The 20,527-nt window shown below is 35.3% G+C and overlaps 1 protein-coding gene across 9 annotated transcripts in view; it reads left to right on the top strand.

Annotated features, from left to right (window-relative positions):
- Nucleotides 1–19,502, top strand: part of Ih (hyperpolarization activated cyclic nucleotide gated potassium channel Ih) — a 773,850-nt gene extending 754,348 nt beyond the window's left edge. For 5 of the 9 annotated variants that reach the window (XM_083140018.1, XM_083140004.1, XM_083140022.1 and 2 more), the window contains 4 exons: nt 5,657–5,806; nt 7,770–7,887; nt 11,731–12,007; nt 14,000–19,502. In XM_083140018.1, the coding sequence (XP_082996144.1) occupies nt 5,657–5,806; nt 7,770–7,887; nt 11,731–12,007; nt 14,000–14,312 (858 nt within the window). In that variant the 3' untranslated portion in view covers nt 14,313–19,502. The remainder of the gene's footprint in view (nt 1–5,656; nt 5,807–7,769; nt 7,888–11,730; nt 12,008–13,999) is intronic. The other 4 variants (XM_083140027.1, XM_083140010.1, XM_083140024.1 and 1 more) reach the window with 1 other exon arrangement.
- The last annotated feature ends 1,025 nt before the right edge of the window (nt 19,503–20,527 follow it).

Genomic DNA, 20,527 nt, shown 5'->3' with positions numbered 1-20,527 from the left:
TTTGCGAAATTATAAAAAAATACTCATTACTTTGCTCCTCAAGTCCCAGAAAGTGAACAAAGGTAAATTTAAATAAACATCAACATTTTGGGAGGCAAGTGCTCCCATCCCCTTGCCCCTGCCAAATTATACCTGTGATAAAGTATAGTAAAAATTTTGTACATAATCCATTAAGTATCAAATTACAGTGAGAGAAAGATCAATTACAAAAGAACTTGTATTTAAAATTACCATCAATAGGCTTTCTTCTTCTTCCCATTTCCACCTACCTCCTTTTAATCAAGGTTATCCTCTCTCAAAAAATGTGCATGGCATGCGTTAGCTAGTGGCACCTGATCATAGTAAGTAGATTGTTGCATGCTTACAGCTTATGTGAAGGCTAATCTTCAACTCTAACATGCATAAAATAATATCTCTAAAACAATGAAATAGGATTAAAAAAATATTGCATCACCCTACTTTTCAGTAGTTATATAATAGTTTTTAGTGTTTGGCACTACACAAAAGCAAAGTTTGAGATTAAGATTAGCCTTCATAGAGACAAAATACTTGGTAACAAAATATTGAGGAAGCTTGTATAGATATTGAATAGACAAGAAAAAATACTATACAATCTACAAATATTTATTCCTAGTATAAAACTTAAAACATATTTACAAATCCTGTAACTAGCAGTAGATGTGTTCATTTTATGAACACAAATTAAGACAATAGGTGAGTCTATGATATTTGAATAAATTATAGCTCCTTTTACAATATCTGCTTTGCCACTTTTATAACATCTACTATCTGAAATGCTTGTTCTATCAACGCATGCACAATTCACAAACTTCAATCTATATTCTTATTCTGCAGTAATTTTTTACTCAGTATCTACATAATCAATTCTGTTCATGGCACACATTAAAAGTTTTGATGAGTATAGGGTGAATAATTGATTTATGCCTTCTCAGAAAGCAAAGTTTTCATTATAGTTAAAATGTTCTGCATTTTCATAATACATAATCAAATATTAACTTACTTCCACAATTAGTTTTTGAACACATTACATTTATGTGGGTAAAAATTACAAAACATTAACATTTTGATTGAAACTTGGCCACAAACATAGGCAGATGCAGAATTTATTTTCTGGAGGGGATATTGGGTGCCTGTACAAATTGAGTTGATAGGTTTCAACAATGTAACATCATTGACAATATTCAATTTAAAACTCCTTCTTTTTTGTTTTTGTAATATTTATTCCATTGCTAATACTGTAATATTGATCCAACTATAAGTAAATATCTGATAAAGGAAGCATGTGTTTTCCCAAAGCGTTCCATCAAAAACGTTTTAAATGTTTGTAATAACCATGAACTACAAAAATAAAGCAGCAAAGTTACAGCAACATAAATCCCAATGAACAGAGTGTCTGATATTAAGTTATTTATTTTCTTGTGTTCATATTACATTGTGTATTTTATAAAATAAAAAGTCTGTATGTTAAAGGTACTTCAGGTTTAATCCCCTTCTAATTTTCGACAAAAAATTCTAGCAATTCTTCTGTTGTGTGAAGACAATACTCTTATTGTACCATAAGCCATTCTGTGACAGGCAGAATCGACATCAGTTGCAGTAAGACATTGATGTTTGGCAAAGGAGACAAGGTTTTGTAGGCTTCTGCTGAATGGTACGGATAAGGGCCCAGCAGCCACTTAATGAGAAGTTTGGGAGGTAGGGGGTGCTTAAATGGTTAGTTTAGTACCATAACCATCAAAGAATCTTTCTTTCACAAAATGAAACTATGAAACTTAGTATGAAAGACTTCGTTCCATGTCAAGTACCTACAGTCCCGCAGAATTAACTTGAGAGAAATGGCCGCTCTGTGAGTGGTGCAACTGCGCTCGAATTGGCTAGAGCGGGGGACTTCGCACTGTAACGGGCTAACAGAAACTCTAATGTTCGGGCACGCGAAATGTTACCAACTGTTAAAAGGATTCACGTGCAGTGACTGGTGAAGCAAGCAAAGCGGCAGTGCATAGAGCCTCGGTTTTCAAATTACAGATTAAAGGTAAAGAATAAACTGTTTATCCATTTATTGTGTAAGATAGAATACTTATAATGCTTATAATTTTCTTAGCATGTCCTCTTAATACAGTGATATTTCCGTTACACAATGTAATTATTTTTCAAATCTCCCATCTCCCGTTGTCATCTGATTGCCCATGATTCGCATGAGAGTCAAGCATTCATTGTACGCTTGTACTCCTGCAGTGGTGCTTGCAGCCGGCAGTCATTTGTCTCAAGTTAATTCTGTGGGACTGTAGGTAGGGTTGGAGGTAGGGTTTTGAGATGAATAATTTAGAACCAAGGACGTAGTTAAAGGGGGGGTCCAGAGGGGCCTGACCCCACTGGAAGACTTACCAAGTTCTAAAATTAAATAGAGAAAATGTATTTGTTTTATGAAGTGCTATATAATCGATGGTTATTTATTTCCACTGAACTTATTGGATGGCAAGGAATTGGGATCATACTGTTTTGAAGGACTTTTCCAAAGATTTATGCACACTACTACTTATGATAATATGCCTAAAATATTAATCACGAACTTTACTTTTCATCAATTGAATCTAGCTCCTTTTTTGTTTTTCAATAAATATTCAATTCTTTATCTATTTGACATTATTCCCTTGCCAGAGCTGTTGTTTTTATACAAATTTTGGCGATCTTAACTAAACGTAAGCTAGATAATGAATACATGCTGTTATATTTATATTATTTTACCATCTTTTTACTTATTCACAGTGGCAGCGATTGGGTTCCAAAACCGGGGGGGGGGGGGGGGGATAGTTGCCAAAACTGGTGAGGGGGACAAAGACAGTATATTTCCCTTTGTAGATAAGGTTTAGTAAAGTGTGGGCGGCAAAAGTAGCGAAAAGAGGGGGCAATTGCCCCCTCGCTCCCCTAATCGCCACCACTGCATGTAATAATAATACAATATTAATTAATATACATATTTAATTTATATTAATTTAATTAAATTAAATGCAATTGTTCTATTATTATTATTATTATTATTATTATTATTATTATTTTTGAGACACTTGGTCGGACTACCCCCCGCAAAATATAATTCTAGATATGTCCCTGTTTAGAACCTTATAATTTGATATACACTGGTGATGTACTATGTAGAAATTTCAGCAAAAAATACAGGCTCGACCAGGACTCAAGCCATTGTCTCTGTCATACCACACCATTGCTCTACCAAACAAACTACGGAGCCAGCCATGGTTTTGCCTTACTTCTCAGTTTCACCTGATTTTTCACTTCTGCTGTTTTTACCCGAGTTGAGTTGTCACAGTGTCTAGTCTCTACCAGTGTTGAGTTCTATATCGTCTAATATCTAAAGATATTTAGGAAATCAAACCGCAGGCTATGTGAGAGCCTGGGACTAAAAGGGATAGGCAGCGAGAGGTACATGTATATCTTGGGTCACACCCTGGAGAAACAACGTTTACCGTAAACAAGCAAGGGGGCTTACTTCTGAGAAATAAGAACAACACTTACATTAGGTTATAACACTTCGACGGTTGACTGGTCTGGCAGGGTTGTGAGAATAATAAGAAGGGGGATAAAGGAACGTTCTTTTACCTCGGATTTCCTGTAGCTTGAAGGTCTCGTTGAATCAGTACATCCTGATGTGACGATGCGGTCCCTGAAATAAAACTTCGCTAGCGCACCACTCCCCACGGTATCTCTTTACGTAATAATCGAAACTCAGCCCATAACTTGGTGAGGCAAGAACTGTTCACTTGGTAGATTTCTAACAACAATTGGGGGGAAAAACATTCTCTCGAGCTATTTATGTCGAATTCAAACTTTCGATCGTTAAAACCATTGATGAGCTGAGTCTCTCGATAACTGTGTTTTTAGCGTAAAGCTGTATTTGCTGATTTCCCCTGCGATTTCCAGTAGAGTTCATATCAGCGCATTTTTCAAGATCCGCTGAAGATTGCCGGTGTTATGTGCTTGAAGGAAGCTCTTTCCAGCTTCTTCCGTAACCGGGCCCTTTTTATGAAGTGATTAGACTATCATGTTCTTAACCTCAGGGTTCCGGGGTCGAGTCACGCTGTAACGTGATACAATATTACCTTGTAATTTGGCCCACACAGATGTAATACTACATAGAAATTTAAGCAAAAAATGCTGCTGCCAGCACCATGCTGGGAACAACTAGGCTCTGACAGTCAACTGTGTTTCAAAGGCAACAGATTCCGTTGCTTTAGCACTGACAGATCAACTCACCATAGGTAAAAAGAAAGCAAGAAATCAGGCAAAATCACAGCTGACTTGGTACTTCAGTTGATACAGCAATGACATGGTATGGTAAGGATGCATTTTTTGCTGGAAAAAAAAAACATAGGGACATTCCTCCAGATAGCCCAAGGCTCTAGCAAAAATCTCCCCTCCTAACATTTTGCACTTCCAGCACTGGACAAAAATATGTTAACCCTTAGCTGGTGAGGTGGATTTTTTGGAATGTAACTGGTGAGGTGGGGTGAGACAAACCCCAAACAAAAAAATGTCCGGATCAAGAAAGTGTGGGGCATTACCCCCACACCCCCTATACGCCTTCATGGCATGGTGCTATGCACAGGGGAGCACTTTACCTTTTTTTTTTTACAAGGGAATGGTTGTAAATATATTTCAAAAAATAAAATAATGAATGAAGTTGATTTTAATTGACATAACTACATCACTTATTTAGACAAAACATTACAGAAAATACACATAAATGCAATTTTTTTCAAAATGCAAAATGAAAAGCAAATAATGCACACCTTCACGTTTTTTAAATTTTTGCAGCTCATAAGGAAGGAAAAAATCCAAATTCTTACAAAATATTTATTATTAGGACAGATATACAGAATAATAAAAATATTATACAATCAGATTACACTGATGCATTTTTCATGCAGTTTATATTGCAGAAAAAATGTTACGTAAGTGGTGAGGTTAGTCCACCCCACTCTGTATATGCAACAATATTTCACTGGTCTGTTTACACAGGTCAACACAACCTCATCCTCGCACAGCTGCTAGAGAACTGACTGAAAGGTACTCAACATTCCAGGTATCAGATGTGATTAATATGTAAGTACAGTCACTTCAAAATATTCATGGGGTAGCTCAAACCCCACCTCACCAGTTAAGGGTTAATGAGAAAACTACCAGATATCTGGGATGCAATAAAAATTAAGTTTCATTTTATCACTTATACAGTCACTTACCTATTATGCTCCTAATAGCATAATAGGTAAAACTGTAACCTTGTATTCAAGGTGTCCTGGGTTCGATTCCTGGTGGAGGTACATGGTTCGTATCACACTTTAAACTGAAGGTCCTGTTCCGATTAGCCTATTTGAGTATAACATAAACCTAAACTAGACTTTGCTAATATTAGAAACAGAATTGATTATGATGATGTACACATTTTGAATCCTCTTTACTAAAATTCTATTAAACTTTTGAAAGCATTAATGCTTTAGCTTCCTCTCTGTTACCTTGACTGTTGTCCTATGGCTTGGTTGTTGATCAGGTGCACCCATTGTCCATGTTGTGTTGTGTATATATGTGTTTTGCTACGTGGACCTGTCAATTCAATCAATTGCAGGTAAAACAAGTGGAAGAGTACATGGCGTACCGGAAGCTGCCTCGTGAGATGCGCCAGAGGATCACAGAGTACTTCGAGCATCGGTACCAAGGGAAGTTTTTCGACGAGGAAGCAATTTTGGATGAATTGTCAGAAAAACTTCGTGAGGTTAGTAAAACTATGCTTAATATATTGATAACAGACTTGTTAATCTCGCTATACCTTGCACAGAGGTATGTCAGATTACTGAGAGAAATATGTACGAAATCATCTATAGGCATGCAGGGTATGTTGTGCACAAACTCATGAAAGTTGAAAAGATTTAGAAACCAAAATTGTGGAAGACAATATGAACTGGAATGACACCAACTGCTTAATTAGTGACCATGTCTCAGAAACAATGAAATCAAAACAACAGTGATGAAATGTCCAATATAAATCCATGTAACTTAAGTATAAATTCTGGTGAGGCCAGAAAGTCTAATGATCCCATTGTCTACAACAGTATTCCATAACCTACTACTTATTCCTCATCATACCATAAACCATTAAATATGCATGACTCAGCATAGCACACCAAAATATTAAGCATACATTGCCAGCATTATTGATATAAATATGCTATTAGAAGTATAGGTCAACCTTGGAACCATTGACAATGCAAGTCTCATTTCTTCATCAATGGAGCTGAGTCTCCCCCTTTTTGACATTTTAATTTCAGTCAAGGGCGAAAGCCCAGTACTCACAAATATATTGTTGAAAATTGAGTGCAAAATCACTGCAGATTGGTGGGCGGAAGGAGCAGATGGACAGACAAACATTATGTATATAAATTCATGAAATATATGTCAATTATTAAATAACTAAATTATATTAAAAATATGCAATATATTACATCGACTGTGCTTCGTTCAAAATTCAATTGCAAATTGAAGATTTTAATATACTACTAATGCTATGAACAATGATTTGCATGACAAAAATTAAGAGACCTTAAGGAGATAATAGATTCGTACATAAAATTCACATCTAAAGGTTATTACGTGTTCTATTTACATATTTATATACTTTGTGGTAGATGACGAAAGGCGATGAGAAATGGTATGTGCATTTTCGATGTTATTCCAGTATAGTATATTTGCCTTCAAAACTAATTGTTTATGTTCGTTTTTAGAACAAAGACTCCACCCTCCGGAAAAGTTTGGTGGGGGGGGGAAATTTCAGGACAAAATAGTTGGTGGGGGTATTCCGCCCCCTGTCCCCCCTACACACACACACCTTTGTTAAACTTGCTATTTTTATTTGCAGTGAAAAGCAGTCAGCATTATGCAAACCTTGAGACTAGTAATTCTGACCAAGTGCATAGAAATAAAAGAAAATATCAAACCAAGTTTGTGGTCTTTTGTATAATTCACAGTATGTAACAAGCAAGGTGCATCTTATTTAAGTCTCAGTGACAGAGAGAGAAAAACACATAAAAAACTATGATTGGGAGTAAATAATTTACATGTAATTTGATACAGTTGGTAAAAGTTCGTGACACACTGGTCTATGCTGGTGTAGAATACCAGACTTTCTGATCCAAATCGACAATACTTTACACCACCAAAAACTAAAGAATTTTTCTAATTGCAATAATTTAATAGGCATCTAAGTGATTTTAGATATTATATGTACCAAATCTATCAATAGTTTTACACTAAAATGTTCATTTGTATGATAAGCACAATATTAAAAGTCTAATATTTTAAATAAGTCAAAGTTGCCACACATTTTTCTAATTTGGAATGAAATTAATTAAAATTTTGACAACACATAATCTGAAAGTCATAATATTTAATATCTCTGATTAAAATTTTACTGTGTCCTAATAATTTCTGTGTATCTATACCAGCAATTCCAAATCTCAAATAAACATTCCACAACATTGGTTGGTTGATTTGCTTTATTTTAGTTTACTTTTTGTGCCACTTTTTGCATCGTAGCGCGATTCTACAACATTGTTAAAACTTTGTAATAATGTACAAATACATGAAATTACTTGTTTCTTGAAATCTTTTGGGGAAACTCTGTTACATATTGATAAATTAGACCAGCTGTATAATAACTCAAGCGAATATATTTTTTCTAGGATGTTATTAACTACAACTGCCGATCTCTGGTAGCTTCTGTGCCATTTTTTGCAAATGCTGACCCCAACTTTGTGTCGGATGTGGTAACTAAACTTCGATATGAAGTCTTCCAACCAGGTAAATATATGTTTTTCATCTTTCTCAGCCACATTCATCTTTCTGTTTTATATTTCAATTACTTCTTGCTACATGTGTTATTGTTTTTTTTTTTAACTTTGGTACTTCAACTTTGCCCATTTGCTTAATTGTGATGCTTTAAATTGTACAAATATTAATATAATATCAAATGCTGAAATTAATTACATTGGCTTTCTTTGTCATTAATTTATATAATACATTCATAGGACATAGCAGAGTTGAGTCTTAAGATTACATTTGTCGAGTAATTGTGCAAGTAACCAGAGCAAGTAACGAAAGCAAGCTACCACTCTCTTCATAAAAATGGATAGGAGGAGTATTATTAGATGCAATAGTTTGTAAAATTGAGCGATTTTCCAAAGAAGCCAGGCACTCAGCTGGTTGCCTCCCTCCCCTATCTATTTTTTGCTCTCTCAAGGACACTACTGGTCACTCACTTGTTGTAAGCAGTTTGTGACAGTGAAGTAGACTGGACAGATGCCAGTTATGAATTATAACATGCCCTAGAACCTGACACCACAAAGTTTGTGCAATTGTAACATAGGCATGTTATGCTGAATGGGATAATAAGTTGACGTAAACTTTTTCTTATCCTGAGATGACAACACTTAATATGCTGTAATTGTTTATAGCACACAACAGATACATGCAGAGCCAAGAGCCTAAATCTTCTGCATGAACTGAGGGGCATGATAAATGCATAGAGTGACAAAAAAATATGATTGAACCAACCAATTGCACAGTATTGGTTATAGCCTAACGTCATCCAGAAAAAAACATAGTGCCTCCATGGAATGTTTTAGCCCCTTAACATGAGAGGAGGTTTCATTTAACTTTAGTGTTTCTTTCTTTTCACTTTTGCAAACTGAGCAAGTTGCATGCATTAACACTGCAGTGGCTGAGTGGATCACAATTGTGATCCATAGAATATTGTCGTTTCTACCCATTATTTGCCAAAGTTTATCTGGTCTTATAGCGAGAATGTCCTTTTTGAAGTATTCCAGTTCACTTAACAAAAAATTGTAAGTTATTTCACCACTCAACACATTAGAGGGAGGAAATTCTAAACCTAGTGCACTGCATTTGGATGTGATTAAAAAACAAAAAAAAATACATATCTTAGAACCTTACTCTTGTTATATCTTTCCCAAAAATGTCACAAAGAAGTTTTTGGTGGTCTGGACTGCTTACATTTATAACAGATTTTAGAAACGCATACTTATATATACGTATATACGTGTATATATATATATATATATATATATATATATATATATATAATATACTACGATAACAAAAATACTCCCATCCCACAGATCACTAAATATGAGCTCTAATATGCGTAACAAGTCAACATTGGATAAATTTCAAATACCAGTTGAACGAACATAGTTCCTGGACTGTTCCAGGATGGCACACTGGGAGCCAAAATCAAGAGTGTTGTGAAACTGCAATAGCATGTGAAAATATATGAGTGGATCACTATTGTTATCCATACCAACAATGTTAGGAAGCCAAGACTGCTTCGATGCTGTCAATTCTCGAAAGGAAACCCACATCAAAAAGCATTGATGGTTGGTGTAGAATTCACTTTGTAGGGAAAGTTCAGAATGGAAGGGTGGGGGAGCAGTGAAGGAGAGGTATAGATACTGCCCAGATAGCACGTAAGTTAACTGCAAGTTAAATGGAATCTCGATTTAACTTGCAGTTAACTTACGTGCTATCTGGGTGTTGACATTTTCAGATCTCTTCCAGCAAAATACTTCAAGTTTTACTTAGACTTTACTTCTCTAACTTCATATTTAATGTAATGTACAATGTACAATGTAAATAACCAGAAAAGTAGTATAGAAAATCTAAAATACGACCATGATTGTTATATGTTTGTTATTTTGTGAACGCATCTGTAAGCTATTCATAGCTGGGGCTGGCATGCCTGCCTCGTGCACGGGATGCTGGGAAACAGTTACACAAGATGGCGGCACCCTTACAGGAGTGCTCCAAGCTGGAGCAGCAAAGTGTCCTGAGATTTTTGTTAAGTGAAGGCGTGAAACCGATAGAAATTCATCGCTGCATGACAGTTCAGTACGGTGACAACTGTAAGAGTCGATCACAAGTGTATGAGTGGGCTGAGAAGTTCAAACAGGGCATAACCATTGTTGAAGATGCTCCGCGTCCATGTCGCTCTGTCACTGCAGTCACGGAAAGCAACATTGCCCAAGTGGAGGACTTAATACGGGAGTGTCAATTACTGTCAGTGAAATTGCTTCCCAGATGGAAATAAGTGTAGTCAGTCATGACACTGAAAAACTGAAACCAGCCATTCTGCAGAGACGACGTGGTCTGGTGTCCACTGGTGTGCTTTTGCTCCATGACAATGCAAGAGCACACACTGCCAGTGTCACATTGTCTACATTGAGGACCTAAAGTTGGAGTGCTTACCCAACCCTCCATATTCACCTAATCTCGCACCTTCCGATTTCCACACCTTTGAGCCACTGAAAGATGGAATAAGTGGATCGAGGTTCCAGAATGACGACGAAGTCCAGTCAGCGGTGCAAGAGTGGTTACTCACACATCCAAATGATTTTTTTTCCTGTGGAATCAGTGCCCTTATCAAGCACTGGCATAGGTGTATTGAACTAGGATGGGACTATGTTGAAACATAGTACTGTAGTTCTCTTGGTGCTTGTAATTAATATTTGTTATGACATATTTCCGGTTATATATTGAATGACCCTTGTACTTACTTACGTTAGTGTTAATTTTAGACAATCATCACAGTAGGGAATAGAGCAGGTTCAGGCCCGTAGCTAGAATTGATCTCCAGGGGGGGTTCACGGGTTATCAGGGGGGCTTTGTAAATCAAGTCAAGTTTTCAAAAATTTAACAGTATTAAATGAAGGTAAATTGGTGGGGCGGGGCATTGTGTTATTATAAAACATAAAATTTAGAAATATCATGCAAATACTACAGTCTTTTCTATACCTTCTAAAACATTTATTGAAGTGTTAATTTACTGCTACTGACACCATCCAATATACACACTATACTCTTTTTGATGATACAGGTATTTATATCATACAAGTAGAAATGTACAATATTCACTTCAATCATAGTGCCTACCGTACCCTGGCCAAAGCAATAAAACTGCTCTTCGTTCCCAAAACTATAGATCTGTTGGCATTTGATGCAGCTGTGGAAGGAATGTGGATGATGATGTAAAAGTCCCAGATATTTGTCAAACGAGAGGCTGCAACAGGAGCAGGGAAGTTACAGATAAAGAAGCTCTAAAGTCTAGAGAATCTTCTAAACACTTGCTGGTACTTAGACTTCTGCTCACAAACAAGATGAATGAACAAATCGAATAGCTGCTGTTCATGTTCTGCGAATGTATCCCTCGCAAACTTGTGAACAAAATAATATGCTGTTTACATTTTCACTCTTCACCTCAAAGAAATTAGAATACAAAATAATTTTACCTAATGTCAAGGGGTGCCAGGGGGGCTGAGCCACCCTAGCCCCTGCCTGGCTATGGGCCTGAGCAGGTCACTTTGTATACATGCAACACCTTCCTAAGTTACAAATAATGTAATTGTAAGATTAACTTACAATTAATGGTAACTGTGTAACGTTTTAAAAAGAATAACTATAACTGTTACGGAGTTACTCTTTGAGGAAAGTAACTGTAACTCAGTTACTATTATAAAGTATATTTCTTATTTTGCTGATGTGTTTACATATGTTTAGGTTGCTGATGCAGTATATCTTAACATCTGTTCATTTACCAACTAAACACATATTTCCATCTTCTTCTTTTAGGGGATATTATTATAAAGGAGGGAACAATAGGCACCAAGATGTACTTCATCCAGGAGGGCATCGTAGACATTGTGATGGCAAATGGGGAAGTGGCGACGAGTTTAAGTGATGGTTCATACTTTGGAGAAATTTGTCTTCTGACCAATGCACGGCGAGTGGCAAGCGTCCGTGCTGAAACTTACTGCAACTTGTTCTCGCTCTCCGTGGAGCACTTTAATGCTGTGTTGGACCAGTATCCATTAATGCGCAGAACCATGGAGAGTGTGGCTGCTGAAAGGTATGTAGCCTTTGCTCTCCAGATTTTCATTTGGATATTTGGTTATTTTGGAATCATAGTAATGAGAATGAATGATGCTTAAATGGAATGGATGAGGGACGAGACAGAATAAAACAACCTTACCTTGGCCAGGATCTGAATCTCTCTGGTACTGTAGCACATTATGCTAACCTATATGTTAGAAAGGCTGATCTTTGTGAGTATCCCTTCGTCAATTTCATAATAATAATAATAAATTCTTTATTTCCGTAGACCCATATCCAAGGGTGTGGAAAATGTCATACAACACTAAATATTGCAAATGGAGTAGGATTACAATGAAAAGAACAAATGCAAACACAAAAATACAAATATATCATATGGGTTAAACAGTTATAAGTGTCACATACTAAACTTGTAAAGGAGAAAATCCAAATATAAGAGACATACAATATCAAAGTAATTTAGATGCTGCAATTTACTAATTCAGTTTAACTATTTAAATTCATTGAGATTATATAGAGGTATATCTGTTAAATACTGTTTAATTGCTTTCAGTTTCTTGTAAGTTTCAGTAATTTGTTTGATGTGTGTGGGAATTTTGTTATGGTATTTTATTTATACAACATGAGGTTATTTGTCTGAAAGAGCAAGCAAGTCTGTGCGCTTGTATGTGGAAGTTCTCTTCTTGACGTGTATTGTGGTGATGGACGGTTGATTTTTTATCTAATTTACGGTGTTTTAGTACATATTCAATTACTTTATAAATATATAGGGAATATATGGTCATAATTTTATTTTCTCTACATGAGTTTCTAATTGGTATTTTGAACATATACCTTATTGCTCTTTTCTGTAGAGTAAGCAGTCTTTGGGTGTATTCCTGTGCAGCTCCTCCCCATGCTATTATGCAATATTCTGGTATAGATATGCAAGTCCATAGTATAGATTTGTGTTTATTTCAGACACATGATATTGTGTTAGGAGTTTTAGGAGATATAAGTTTTTCCCTACTTTCTTGCATACCTGGTCAATATGATATGCCCATCTTAATTTGTTATCAATAACTAAACCTAAAAATTTTACCGGATTTTCATAATTGATTTGATTATCATCTATTTGTAAGTTTATATTGTCAAAATTGAGTTTATTTCCAGGATTAAAAACCATATACATTGTTTTTTGATAGTTTATATTCAAGTTATATGAATTTAAGTGCTGAGTTATTATATTTACTGATATGTAGGTTTGTATTTCTAATTGTTCTTGTGTTTTTGCACTGCAAGTTATGGTTGTGTCATCTGATCGTTGGCTGATTAGTTTATTTTACCTTGCTTCTCTGCCACTTTTGGCTAATTGCGAAGATGAGATGATTGATGATTTTAATGAAGTAACACTCGCAGAGAACACCTATGCCCATGTTGGGATTCGAACCTCGGACCTGGCATCATAGCATGTTGCTTACCACTCTGTCACGAAGGTTGGCAATTTCATCTAATCATCAGTCATCATCATTATCGCAATTAAACACAAATGGCAGAAAAGCAATATAAAACAAAAACAACAAAAATTACTGTAGAAGAATAGAATGGAAAACGCTCAACAGACACTGGGAAAACTTAAATATTTTGCAGAGCAGACCACATGGACAGTGCAATGGCTTTTTTTCTACCATTAACAACATTTTTTTCATTTTCTTCTGAATCTTTCCTATTTCCTTCTCAGTTTTTTATATAGCCCTTCTGGCTCCTTTTCATTTTGTTTATCATACATACATATATAGATGTAAGAAACAAAAGAAAGCTGAAAGGAATAAATGGGAATCACCAGAGTCAATAAGTTATAGATATTTCATGACGTTATGACATTTTCAGAACATAGGCAGGAAAAAAAGATGCTGTAAAGCTGTGAAATATATAATATACAATTTTTCTGCCTGGTATGCATTTCCTATTTCCTAAATACTTATAATGTAAAGCCCTACACAATTTAAAGTATATTTATTTCTTGCAGACTGAACAAGATTGGGAAGAACCCCAACCTTGTGTCGCATCATTCTGAAGACTTGACAACGGAAAGCAAAACTATCAGTGCAGTGGTTAACGCCCTAGCTGAACAAGCTGAACATGCAACGAGCTCGGATGAGTCTGTGGGAAACGACGGAAGTGATAAAAGTGTGAACGAGTTGGGGAAGGGCCTGAATAGACTTAGCCTTCCCCGTCCAAAGTCAGAAAACAACTTTGCAACTCAGGAGATGCAGCTAAATCGCAATAGACCATCGTTTCATAAATCTGATACCTTTCACAAGGAGTCATCATTCCAATGACAACATGATCCAGCATAGTTTTATTAAACAGTAAAATAAAATAATAATTTTTCTTTTTTTCCGAAAGAATTGATTTTGTACTGAAAAACAAAGAAAAGTGTCCATGTTTTTAATACTGCGCTTGGGATTTGAGTGCATGAGCTCTGTTAAAGACTGCTTTGGTGAGGTTTACATGTGATGCTTACTTTTTAAAAAAAAAACTCGCAGTGCGTTACTTGTTAGAGAAATTTAAAAAAATATTTTTTTGGTGCTCAACATATGAAAAGATATATATACATAAAAACAGAGAGAATATTATTACATTGTTGCTGATGACAAGTGTGCGTGTGATGTGTGCTGATCAAAGATGCAGAGGAGTAGTTGTGTGATATTGTTCATGGTTAGAAACTGTGCAATATTTAGATTACAGGTATAGCTTTAACTTAGGATGCTCAATAACTTAAAAAATAGTGAGCTGTGTTTTTACACCCAGTATTTGTCACAGTATTTGTGCCGTAAGATAGTATTTTAATAGATGACACATGTACAGTACTGACATAAAATAATATGCATACAACATTGTACATATATGTATAAATATTTCCTTTTTTTACATATATGTATATCATGCATATGTATAAATGGCTGGACCATTTAGATGTATATTTGAAATATTGTTGAAGAGGTTCTATTTGTTCATGAGAGGCATATTTTCAAACTGGTGATGTTTATTAAAAAAATTCTGAAGCAGCTATTTTATAATATCATGGTTAGGGAAATCAAGGTAAGTAAGGAGTACTTAACATTGTTGATTTTCTTATTATTGTTTGTCCTGGATATTGTTGAGAAGTAGCCCAAAAGCAACAGATTATTTTTTTTAGAAAGTTAGTAATGTATGAAGCACTACAAGATATAAACACTAGAGTGTTTTCCATATGGCCTGTACATGTTTCATTTTCTTTTCTTTTTTTTAATATCTAAACAAGCACATATTCTTGCCTTGTTTTAAAAAACCTGTAGAGAGATACATATAGTGCTGTGTGTTTTAACTTAACACTGCAGTGGTCGCACAGAAAAATCTCTTGTCATTGGTCACACGTTATTACGGAATATAATCGATTTTGCCCATTAATTGCAGCATTTCTCTGGTTTTGTTGTTAGAATGTCCTTTCTGAAGTATTATGGTTCACTTAACAAAATATAATAAGTTATTTCACCCAACACATTACAGGAGGGAGGAAATTCTAAATCTAGTGCATTACATTTGAATGTGATGAAACCAAACAAAAATACATATCTTAGAATCTTACTCTTGTTATTTTCTTTCCCCAAAATATGACAAACTGGTTTTTGGTGGTCTGGACACCCACTGCTTATATTTATGACAGATTTTAGAAACATGTATTTACATATATAGAAATACTAAATATCCGAAAATGCTCCTGTCAATGGTGACACGGATCACTATTGTGCTCCACTGAAATATGATCTCTAAGAATGGATAAATTTCAAACAACAGTTGAACAAACATAGTTCCTGGAATGTTTGGGGAAGGTATACTGGGAGCCAAGGTCAAGATCACTATTGTGAACCACGCGACCACTACAGTGTTAACCTACAGCTAGAATGTATGGATAATATTAGATTGTTATTACCAACCTTATTAAATTCTTTACACAGAGACTTAGATGTGATGTATCATTCTATAGAGTGGGCCAAAAGTCCCGCACCATAGGCGTATGACGATAAATGTGAAATGTTTGCGATTTTTCTTGCAAGTGAACCATGTTCACTACTGAGGAGCGGGCCTTGGTGACCCACATCCTGCAAGAGAATGCATATCTACAGTTGAAAGCAGTAGCGTGCCCAGGATTTTCGAAAGGGAGGGGTTATGTGTATATTTTCAGGTAGTCAGTCCTCATTTTGCCATATTTCCCTGCCTTTGACGTTCTTTTCTTTAAAATACTGGACACAAAGGGGGGGTTATAACCCACACCAATCCCCCCTTGGGCACGCCACTGGTTGAAAGTATATGAAGATTCAAAGATATTATAACATCATAGATGCTTCATAATCTATCTACTGCAACTTTCCCCTTCTTCCAGCCTGTCAGGTGGTTTCCGATGGGTTGGGCCTACAGTTGTGTTTTGACAATGGTGGCCAACACATTCAACAAATATTGTAATACAGCCTGTGGTGCGGGACTTCTGGGCCACCCTGTATGTCAGCTATGCTTATCAGCCCGATCATGGAGACTCTCGACCAATGAACATGACACTTTTTTCTAACAATTGGCTTAATCTTGGATAAAAATCTAATTAATAATAACAATTCCATAGAAAAATCAGAAAAATAAAACCTTGAGAAGTATTTTATCATTGCATTAGAATTACAGTGGAAGAATTTGGTGACTAAGCTGTTACAAACTTTATTTCATTTTACTGAAAAGTTTATGTTACTAATTACTATTATCTCCATTATTTTCCTTGAAAGTAAATTTTATTACTCTCAGCAGCAGCTGTTACTTCTTTGATAATTTTAACTTCTTTACATAAATGGCTAGAGTTTTGTTACTTAGAAAATATATTGGCACAACTTTCAAGCAATTAATTTCAACAGTTCTTATCAGGGGTGATTCCTCCATGTAGGAAGTGAGGAACTTCCTACAGTTCATTTGTACTTATTTCTAGTTCTCTACTTTTTAGGAGTTTAATGCGTTATAAAATTATGAACGCAATGTACAGTACATACAATTGACTAGATTAGCTACTGTCAAGAGTTGACTGCTTTCTCACGCACCACTAGCAGCCGAAAGACAATGGCCACAGGCTTTCTGCTGCTCGCTGAGGAACCACGGTGGTCATCCTCCAAACAGTTGTGAGGGGTAGAAGGGACAGTGAAGGGAGGGGCATCGAGGTTGCGAAGATCAGCGAGGACTGAGGAACCAGAAAGTTGTTCCTCAATCAGCGTTGTCAATCCCAGCAAAATTGTTCTAAACCAAGCACAGTTTATTTTATGTTGGCACTTAGCACCCTGCTTTTGACATAATGGTAAAATCTGCAAATGCCAGTCCCTGGGAGAGGAAAAATAGAATTCAATGGAATGTGTTTTCAGGAAATAGAAATAATATTATCTCCAAATCTTATTTCTACTTTACCAGGGGACATATTTCAAACAAAAGGGAGTATGCCGATCCAGCGGCAAGCTTTTTACAAACATGCCATGATCCATCTTCTATATTTTCTTCATCCTGCCCGATTTAGTTTGTCAGGATATTTTGTGGTAGAAAATCGGTGGAAATTTGGAGGTAAACAATTTTCTCAAATCTTTTTAAGTTCTATGTTGAACCCATGTTGTTTGTTGCACAATTTTAAACAGTTTTTGGGGAAAATTTATATTATTACATAACTGTTAAGAATAAGTACTGCAAGTTCAAAACTCTACATAAGTAGATGCTGAATTACAATTATCCGGAAAAAAAAAGTAATTAATAATAAATCCCAGCACAATTTAGAAACATTTAGCATAATTTTGAAGTTTAAGCAGCACTTTTTGTTATCGTGAATCTACTCGACAACAGGGAGGGAGAAGAAAATCAAAATTCTTGAAAAATCTGAAATATCATTAATGTTATTTTCGTCGGTTTTTATACATTCACATTTGAATATTTCATAGTTCAAAGTGAGGAGCAAGGGCCCCTTGCCCTACCTTGAGCATAGGCCTGCAGCTAACATACTAAATGCAAAGGATAGTACAAGCGATACGTGTGAATGAAATTGAACGCATTTTTCAAAACTTCCTCGGTTTACCATAAATTCTTCCTACACTCCAAAAAAGTCACGAGTCACCACTGGTTCTTATGCAAATATATTTTTGTACCTCTAAATTTCTCTATACAATAACAACTGTCAAATGTTTTCTTTTGTACTTATCATGGTTGTGCATGTGCAATTTAAGTAACATGGCTGTCACAATTTAGGTAACATGATCTGTATGTCTGAACACTATAATAATCTTGGAACAGTTGGCACCATATCCTATGGGGTTCAATGCAACTCCAAATAAACCAATTTTACACTTGCCAAGAACTGAATAACAATATTCAGAAGTCAGTTGCTGAGTTGCAAATGACCCTGCATTTATGATGTAACATGAATTTCATTTTCACCTAAAAGTAAAAGTTTTGAGACTGAGTGATGATAGTAATAATTTTGTTTCGTTTATCTGCAGTAAAATTTCTCATTTTCGTAAGTGCTTTGTGGAATTTTTAATTCCTGGAAAAATTTTGAATGTAATTGTGAATGGAGGAAATGGAGTAAAAATAGAAAAGGAAGCCAAAGCAGAAGACATTCCAACATCATAACCCCTCCCCCATCTTTTCTAGTGCAACTCTGGTGTATATATATGAATTAAGAGTTTATGAATGTTAAAATATTTTTAAACCATAAAAAAAGTTTATTTTTTCTATCTGTCTATATATATTAGGTCAATTAACATTTGTTACTCTAATTGCTCTAAAATGATTTAGAATCGTGTGGAGAACAACTCTAGGATAATTATAGCATTAGTTTTTTTGGGCTACTTTTAGCATAAAAAATCTAACTTTGGGACAAAATGATTGTTGATGCATTTACTTCTGTTTATTACAATGTAAAAAAAAGAATGTATTACTTTTTATTTTGTGTTAAATTATTCATTTAAATTATTGAACTCCAAAATCAAATAAAAAGATACAGTGCAAGAATGAATGTTTGTCACAGGAAAAGTTTAAAAACAAATGTTCAAAGGAAGCTAAATGAAAGTACATGGTATAGTAAAAGCAGGCAATATAGCTAGAAGTTGATTACAATTTTAATTTCCTTGGATAGAGCTGCATTCTTCAGTTTCTAGTGCTTTATAATGCAGTGGTGTTCTGATTTGTGAGTAGTTTTACTACTGTAGCAAAATACAGTCATAAAGAGAGAGAGAAAAAAAAATTGAAAAGTTCTCCTGTTAAGTGTAGTTGCGTTGCTGATGTAAAACAATTTTACATTCATAAGAACACCAAACTCTTTTGTGATGATCATTAAAGAGAAATATGAGGGCTGTTAACTTCCATCAGCATGTCCTTGTATGTAATTTTTTCTTCAGTTCTACCAAAGAATGTAGCCTTGTGAAAAAAAAAATAATAGTTTTGTTATATTCCTAATGAATGGAATAAAGAAAGCATTGTTTCAGTGCAGCTTCATTCTGCAAGAAATTCGTTGCTGTCTTGTTTTTATTTTTAACCTCCTCGATCCTTCGTCTACCTGCTTATATCTCCTAGCATATTTGAAATGGATGTGCTTGTATGCAACCATCTCCCTTACTCACAAACAGGGCAGGAAATGGAAGGGAACACTGTCACCCTTGTTGCAGAGAATTCAACTGAATTGAACATCCATATTAAATTTTATATTTCGTACCTCAGTATGTTGCACACAAACTGTGCAAATTTAGTATTGGAAAGAAAGGACGGAAGCTAGAATGTTTACAAACTTCCTACCTAATAAAGACTATGCTTATGGATGGTAGAAATCCTAGACATATCAGCAAAAAGGAGAAAGCAAAGGAAAATAGCACATTTGGGGACATTTTGTAGTTTTGTAAAAATTCTCAATGTAGATATATCCCTCACCACAACTCTTACTCTCCTTAGAAAATTTGTTAAGTGTTTATGGCACCACTAGTCAATGAACCCCATTTCCACTTCTGCCCAGAAAGATATAAAATTTCCCATTTTCTTTTTTTCCAAAATGGAGGGCTATAGCTCAATACATGTCTGTACCCTATGAATCTTTAGCACTTTTTTCTGCTGCAAAGGTGAAATCCAAAATTCACAATACATTTTCAGTATTTTTTACGTGTAATGCTAAAACAAGGATGGATCTGCATGAAAACGAGAAACAATTTAAAAAAAGAACATGTTTTGCAACAATTTGAACATAAAGTAAAACATTCAAACCACACATGGAATTTGAATCCAGGATCCATTTTACTAATGTAGTACTTTAATTTCTATAACTTTGGTTCCTGCTGGAGTCGTTGCATATAGAGGAGACATATTGTTGCCGTTCTCATTTAAGTAAGCACATGAGTGTAACTTGAAGCCTAAATAAACCTGAAAAATTTAGGAAGTTATGCCTTTGTTGTTGTCGAGTTGCTGTTTTAAGTCCACTTTATGTACAGATATACTAATCAGGATGGACTTAGTTTAA

Source organism: Lepisma saccharinum, chromosome 1 (genome assembly GCF_977018435.1).
Source record: "Lepisma saccharinum chromosome 1, izLepSacc3.1, whole genome shotgun sequence".
Lineage (NCBI taxonomy): Eukaryota > Metazoa > Arthropoda > Insecta > Zygentoma > Lepismatidae > Lepisma > Lepisma saccharinum.
Note: the sequence above shows the minus strand (reverse complement) of the source record. Positions and strands in the feature narration are given on the sequence as shown.